Source organism: Anopheles bellator, chromosome 2 (genome assembly GCF_943735745.2).
Source record: "Anopheles bellator chromosome 2, idAnoBellAS_SP24_06.2, whole genome shotgun sequence".
Classification (NCBI taxonomy): Eukaryota; Metazoa; Arthropoda; class Insecta; order Diptera; family Culicidae; genus Anopheles; species Anopheles bellator.
The window spans coordinates 25413730-25421525 of record NC_071286.1 but is presented as its reverse complement, the minus strand read 5'-3'; the positions used below and the strand labels follow the sequence as shown (position 1 = coordinate 25421525).

The following is a 7796-nucleotide window of genomic DNA, read 5'->3' as shown; positions in this document are numbered from 1 at the left end:
TTTGTTGGGCTGCAGTTTGTGGTAATTTATCATTGTGCCCTTGCGAGCGGATGTTTGTGACACCCGTGCGGGAAGATGTCGGTGATTGGGCCAGTAGATAGCCACGTTGATCGGCCTATCGATGGGCACCGCAGCTTGGTTGCTCGGTCGGTTGGATTAATTGAATGACCTTCGGGCAACGTTACTCGCTTCGCTGGAATCCGTGGCCTCGTCAAGGAGTGGAATTAATTGGAATTGCATCGCGACCACACGCTAAGAGCTGGTCGCTGTCAGGTGGACGCGTAAAGAAAGGATAACCACGTCTTACTCTGTTCCCAATACTTTTAAATCCTGCCATAATTGTTACGCTTACATTCGACCATGTTTTGCACCAATCACTTTGATTAATGTCTACGCGGTGTTCTCCGCCGATTTCGGGCATATCGTGACCAGGGGGCCTTCGTCCTTGAACGACTCCTTAATCCGTGTATCGCGTGCCGTGGTCACGGTGGTCGAATACTTTTCCTTCGATCCGTGCCGGAGCCACGGGGCCCCCCGACGGCAGGGTTACAACGGGTCGAGCCCGTACCGGGAGTGCAGTTGGTACATTTCGTACACCATGGCGGCCAGCTCCCGGTTGAGCGGTTCGCCGCCACGGTTCCACGCATCCGCTTCCGCTTCCTCCAGGTTAAAGGTCTGGTCGGTAAAGCACATCTCCATCGGCTCGTGTAGCACCATCAGGAACGACGAGGCGATACTGAATCCGTACGAATAGTGTTCGGCTAGCTCGCGGTGAAAAGATTCGTAGCTGTGCGGTAGCCGGAAAAATGGGAAAAAATAATCATTAAAGAGAGAGACAGAGTGAGAGCAAGATCAGAGAACGGATCCGGTGAAGATCCCGGTGATCGATAGACCAACCTGAAGTGTGGGGGCAGGTCGGCCGGATCCTTCACGCCGACTATCCTTGCGACCGTGTGCACCAGCTCGCTGTGGTACGTTCGGAAAATGGCCTCAAAGTGGTCCTCCCGCACGCCGTATCCAGTCGAGTTGGTCAAGAACGCGGTGTAATCAATCATCGGTGAGGCGTAGCGCAGGGTTTGGAAGTCAAACATCATCACCTGAGTAGGCTTCTCGGGGTTCTACAAAACAATAGCGTAAAAAAAAGGAATCAGACGTTTGTGGTGCTTCCGGGCGATCCGTGAGAGAGCCGCGGCTCCTTACCTTCGCATCATCGTACCGGAAGGCCATGTTGTTGCGCAGGTAATCCCCGTGGCAGATGACGGCCAGCGGTTCCCGGGGTTCCACCTTTCGCTTCGAGTGCGCCCACGGATCCGCGAAGAGGCGGCCGATCTTTTCCAGGTACTCCGACGGTACCCGACCACTGAAGCGGCTCTCGGCGAAAGACTTGAGCGCACGCCGCCCTGCAATAGCCATGGCGGTCAGCCACGTCCGATCGGTGATTGCGGCCGCGTACCGGGACTCTTTGAATTTCTGTCGAATCCGAACGAACTGCTCGGGCCGGACCAACTTCATGCCGTAACACTCGCCGTGGAAGCGACCCAATTCCTTCACTGCCGGACGTCGAGGTTGAGAGAAGGCAGCGGGAGAGAGAGAGAGAGAGAGAGTTTGTGAAATAAAAATTGTACTTCCCGTGGTCAGGGCCACAAACCTGCCAGCATAACGTAGTCCAGCGGCATGTTGACAACCATCGGTGCCATTTTCCAACCGGAAAAGGAAAAATCGCTCATTACCATTAATGCTTCCGCCGGTTTGCGCGCGCAGTGGTAGTACCTGCGAGCGAGAGCAAGGAAGGAAACCGTCACCTGTGCTGTTAATGGTGCTCGTTACTGCCTGTTTGCGGTGTTTGCGATGGTTCCGCCCGTTCCGTGCCGGATCCGGGTGTCGCACCTTGGGTAGAGTTCGGCTTTGCCGAGCGCCGGAATGATTTCGGTGTAGGCGATCATCTCGTTCTCGAACAGTGTGTCAAACTGGCAGCTGTGGTAGATCTCCTCGGTGCACTCGGGCGTTATCTGTGAAGTGCAGAGGAGCGTGGCATCGGGTTTACTGGCTGCCTCTGGTGTGGGCGAAGTTCCGCGAAGAATGAGCGAGATGAAGTATTGCTTTAAACAACTGTTCTTTGAAGGATGGCGCTCTGGCAGTCGGTTCATATGTTTATCTAGGGAACCAGTCTGTCCTACGGAATGCACCCGACAGAAAGCATCGTGACTGTCGCCCATATTACATAAACATGCTAGGCGGCACTATTTTGATGAAACACCTGAGATGGATTGGGCTAACCTTCACAAAACCTTTCACTATTAAGTTTTCCGGAATCGAAACGATTTTTCTCTTTAATCATAAATCCTCGAATTCTTGTTGAGCGAAGAATATCATTGTAATTCAATTTACTTTTACAGTGACACGATGGTGATCAATGGACCTTGCTTCCAAGGCATTCGTTGACATGCAGAGAACTCAGGTCAGTAGAACATGTGATTAACTATACAGACTTGATTGCGTGCCAAATATGGGCTAGAAATGAGTCCAAAGGGAAGAGTTTTGCCCATCAAACGCTTTGAAACGATAAACAGACATTTTGTGGTTAATTCATAATCTCATTAGATGTTGAGAGCCCTCAGATTGACAGCCCTCCATAAAAGGTCACACCACCAAAACCCCGTCTAGGAGGCACGCCCGCTTATCACTTTGCTGTATTGTCTGGAGTGTTTCCATGGTGGGTTCCTTGGAAACAATCAAGTTCCCATGGTGGCAAATTCGTACCAAATCGTATGAGGAATTGAGAATGAAGCTACAGACTGCCGGTCTCTGGGCTAGCTAACAACTGCAACGCTTGCTGAATTACGGGTACAGTCCCGGAAACTAATCGCCGCACTACGTAGCGTTGGGACACATTATTACGATTGTTGGAAAGCACATTTGGGGGTTTTATGCGTTATTAATTAAAAAGACCAAATGGAGTTCTCAGCAGAAAAAAAACACGATAGTTGGGCAAGCAATGATGCCGTTCGACGCACCCAGTTCGCTGGATCCGAATCGCAATTTCACGGGAAGGAAAGGACGATGTAAATAAATTGTTTCGCCCAAGCAGAGCAAATAGGGTTTGTGCAAACTCACGCTCCAACGTCCGCTCGGAAGTGGACGATTGTTGGCGGTATCTTCGGGGAAGCCCAGTGGCCCAGTGGGTGTGTGGGCAAGCGACGGCACCCCATCACAGAAACCGGTGGACCGGCGGTACTTGATCATGTTATGGTGTTTGCAATCCGTAAACATGGCTCCGGTCGCTCGCACCATCATCGCGCATGTGAGTGCAACTAGTGTACGGTGGTATAATTTACCTCCGGGAGAACCGGAACACGGGCGACCGGGCCCTTCGGCATTTGATGAGCAGCTATCAATAATATCATGACAACGCAAAGTGAACCACCTCCGTGGAGCTTCGGCACCGTCATTGTGTACCATCTCTCCCGTAGGGCTCACGTTGCAACGGGGCCACATAATGCTCCGGTAGCGCTGCAATCGCTAAAAGGGCCAATTCGCTGTTCGCCGGCGCGTGACTTAGGGCTTACCTTCACCACCAGATGAAGCGTTTCGGTTCGGGGGTCACCATCACCGCCGCGGTTCTTCTTCTCCTCTAACACGGCAGTAACCTTGAAGGGGATCGTCAACATAAACCCGTTGGTGACGAGCTGTTTCACTTCGACCGATTTCAGGCGCGCGCTCCGTTCGCCAGGCGAGGCGATGGTTAGAACGCCTCGCTCCACCAGGTCCGGTATGAGCGTGTCGCGGATGTACGCTTCTTTCTGGCTCGTGTCGTTCATATCTCTTCCGGGCACCACGATAAGAACAAATCAGCTGCTATCGACCGCACGGCGGAATGGCTACTATCACTGGAACCACCACCTGCCTATATCACTGGGGCCAACTACCGTGAGCTACCGAATCGGACCGACGGAGGATCACGGCACAGTTTCGATTTGTTCAATAGTGTCAGATGAGGTTTTTGCTGGCACTCAAGCTCACTTATGACCAATTAAGCAAGGCGTAGACCTATCCCAGACTTCAGGTTCACGGGCACGCGTAACGATCTTCACTGAATTGACGCGTGCGTTCAGCTCTCGTCGAGAACGCCAACTGCGAGAGCGTTGACGACCTCTCTGGCGAACCTATTTCCATTTGCTCGGCTACCTTCACACTCACGTGGTATCAAGGGATGCTGCGTAAGTGGTGATCCGCACACCGTAGATCGTAGAACAGAGTGGTCAATTGACATTGACAATGAATCTCACGCACACGTGGTTGCGCCGGGGTTTCTCTACTTGCGCAGGCGGCGCGTATCGCGCCTGTCGTCATCTCGTCCGCGAGTAGCGATTCCGTTGCTATGGAGCCACCCTTTGGTGGTAGTTGTACCGTTAGAAAAGCAAACAAACGATGCGATTCGAGTCTAACGCCTGCTAGTAGGCAGTTTTTATGTTGGCCACTGTGGTGTGCTTTTGGGCGCCATGGCTAAGGATGTACAGGAACTAGGGCTAGTGAATTACTTTAATGGCCCAATGAAATCGCGAGGGAATTATTGTTTACAAACATCGTTTGACTTATCTAAGATTATTGTCATCCATCGATGGCTTATGAATGCGGTGTAATGGCTCAGCATGCATCTCCAACGAGCAGCCGTGCAATGTTTGTTGAAGCGTGAACAATTGAGAATGGTTCGATAATTTGTCAATCCTTTATAGTTTAAAAAAGGGACACTCTGTTCAGTGTAATACTTTTAATAGGACTGAAAGTTATTGGCATCAAAGCATTACGGATATTACAATAGTTTATCTTAAACAGTAGTTTCGCTAACGTTTTCATTAGATAAATTAAGCGATAGGTTTTCATTAGTTAGTTTAAGATAGAAAACTAAACGACAGTGAAAAGATGATGATGCACTCGATCGTTGAACTTAGATCTTATTTAATTTTGTTTCTCAATACGTCATTTCACTGCGAGCTCTATAAACATTAGAGCTGGGATTTGGACAACGGAAGTCGATTTTGGCGATCCAAACCACTGGCTTTCAGAATAAGGGAAGGTTATGCGTTTCTAATGCGTCACATGTTTTAGTGTTTGGTAGTAGTTCCATTCCGTCCTTTCCTAAGTAAAAATCGAATTATTGCATCCCAAATCAAACTAAATCTTCATGGCCAAGGCTGGCATCGCAATGATATCCTTATTCGAAATCAAAGACCATTATGTGAGCAAGACAAGGCGCCGTTGTACGAGTGTAACGTCGATTCGTTAGTCCATTATCCTTGTTAACGTGATCTGGCGCGTATTGGCCACTACGCAATCACAAGAAGGATCTTCAAGCTACGAAATTTATAATTCGTATTTGCCTATTCAAGTATTTAACCAATACGAAAAAAACGTTTGAATGATAGAAAAACTATAAACGAATTTCAGGATTTTTATATTGACTACAATATGAACAGGAAAACAAATTACTTGATATTTGTGAGACAAAGAATTTTTGAATTATTGATCCAAAACGCATTACTTCTTTTCGTCCTATACGATTTCCAGCACTCGATAAGCGCTACCGAGATTCTGAAAAACGACAAGGATCGCGAGGCCAACAATTTCCTGTTCCATTCCATGCTGCCAATCGACACCACTTCAACACACCACCAACAGGTTATTTTGCAGAACATTTGTTGCGGTAAACATTTGGTCATCCTCCCTCCTAGGCTTTGGGTAAATCAAATCAAACTCCGAGGCGGCCACCGGGTCGCCAAGGCGTACGGGAATAATTTGGCTGCGGCCAACGCGCCTGTCTGCTGGTTGGGCTCGGCACACCTTGGGAACACACCTTGCCACGTTGATTAAATGTGTCATATCGCAGTGCCGTCTCTCGCCGGCGTGATGGCTTGCCGAGGGAAGAGCATCCGCTAGAAAGCCACTTGCTTCGCCGGGGATTTCTCGAAGACGACGACGGCGGTCGGCACGGCCGTCGGCACTTTCCGAAATGGGAAAGTTGGATCGAACAAGACAGTTGGAAATGAATTTGATTACCCCGGACAGGGCTCCGAGGGCTGCCTCGGGGAGCAGCCGGCCCGAGTGGCCCGATTGCACCTGCATCGGAACGGCGCCGTCGAGCAACGGTCGAGACGCTCGGATGCAGGCCAGTTCTGCGAAGCCACTGGAGTTAGCTCTTGAGCGGGTGGCCCTGCGGACCAACGCCAGAGTGGCCATCTAGGCATCGCGGCGCCGAGTCCAGAGTTCTCCGCCGATGATTTTGTAATTTCACTGCTAGTCAACTTTATGACACGTTATTAATTATATTTCCTGAAGCCCACCCAGCCGAGCCGAACGGTGGAAGTGTCTCAAAACTGCGGACATGCGGATGTAGCGGTGCGGTTCCTTGCGCTGATGGCCGCGCGTATAAAACTTTTCGCCCAGCCCTGGACCCGCCGGCATCTTGAAGGCAAACCGGCGGAACATGAACTCCGGGAATGCATTTTTCGCTGTCGCTGCGCTGAAGGTCCTCCTCGCTTCCCACCGGGTCATCGCCCCACGCCGGCCAGCGGGTGCAGGATGCGCCACTTTTTGCACCACGATAAAAACAATCCCGAACGGCAGAGGGGATTGTGTGTAATGGCGTCCGAAAAGGTAGCACACGAAATGCATATCAAATGCGAACCGCTCACGAGCACTCGGGGCAGAAATCTGCCGCCACTCGACTCTCGGTAGCGCCCGAGCATTAAGAGGCTGCCCCGCGACGCTTAGCTTTCCACATCCTCGCGGATGCTCTACGCGAATCTCGGGCGGTTCCTTGGAGTTTCCGTGAGCGCACTGCGCGCGACATCGTCAGCTTCTTGCGGCAGTGGAGAAGATTGTTTTTTCCCTTAGCCCAGCACATCCGAGGTCACGATTTCTTTCAGCCACCCACTTACGGTCGCTGGCTCGTCTTACGACCGAGAACCCCCCACCATCTCGCTTGCCCGCGCTGGAACCCACGCCGTTGGTCCCCGGAGGACCCGTGGCAGCCGCGGTGCTTAAGCGGTCCGCGAGTGTTTTAGCAAATGAAAGCACTGCACCGGAGTGAAGTTAATTCTGTGGCTTACTTTCTCCGGTGGCGGAAGTGGTGGGCAGGATGATTAAGTCGTGGACTGTCGCCGTCGCGCTGGTGGCCGTGCCGCAGCGCGCACTTGGTGGCACTTTAGTACGTTATCGATTTTATGACACCCGAGGTGCCGCTCGGTGGCTGCGGATAGCCGTTTCCCGGCGGCCGCGCCCGGCACCGGGGGGGGGGGCCGGGGGCGGGGGGGTTTAATTTTTTGGACACATTCTGGGCCGCGGCGAGCGCTGGCGAGTGACAGCCCCCGATGGGGTTTCAGAAAGTGTCGGAAGAAAGGTTAGCCGGGACGGTGGAAAACTGTAAAACGTAATGAGCCACTCCAGATTGTTGCCACCGTTTGCGGGATTGTGTTGCAAGCGCGGGTGGAGCCCCAGTGCCCCCACCGCACACCAGAGGGTTCCCGGGGCAGTGGCGGAGAAACACCGTAGCATAAGAAAGCGGACCAACTAGTTACGATCTGTGGTTAACGCTGAGGCCATAACCGGTGCAGCTGCTGGTGGGTAGTACTTCGAAGCTAACGATATTTAGGAAATAGCTATCGACGGGAGATTAGATAAGGTGGGGATAGATCAAACGTGTTTGGATACGTGCTATACACGTAGAACGTACCAGTATTTAAAAATACATATTTTATTTATTTATTTATTTATTTATTTATTTATTTATTTATTTATTT

The 7796-nt window shown here is 51.3% G+C and overlaps 1 protein-coding gene across 1 annotated transcript; it reads right to left on the bottom strand.

The window, feature by feature from the left end:
• Positions 1-334: 334 nt before the first annotated feature.
• On the bottom strand, positions 335-4060 carry LOC131210037 (uncharacterized). Its single transcript, XM_058203225.1, has 6 exons — positions 3567-4060; positions 1888-2009; positions 1649-1770; positions 1201-1550; positions 898-1118; positions 335-787 (listed from the first exon to the last, which is right to left on the bottom strand). The coding sequence occupies exons 1-6, from the start codon at positions 3816-3818 to the stop codon at positions 547-549; spliced, it is 1308 nt and encodes a 435-aa protein (XP_058059208.1). The 5' UTR covers positions 3819-4060; the 3' UTR covers positions 335-546.
• Positions 4061-7796: the final 3736 nt, after the last annotated feature.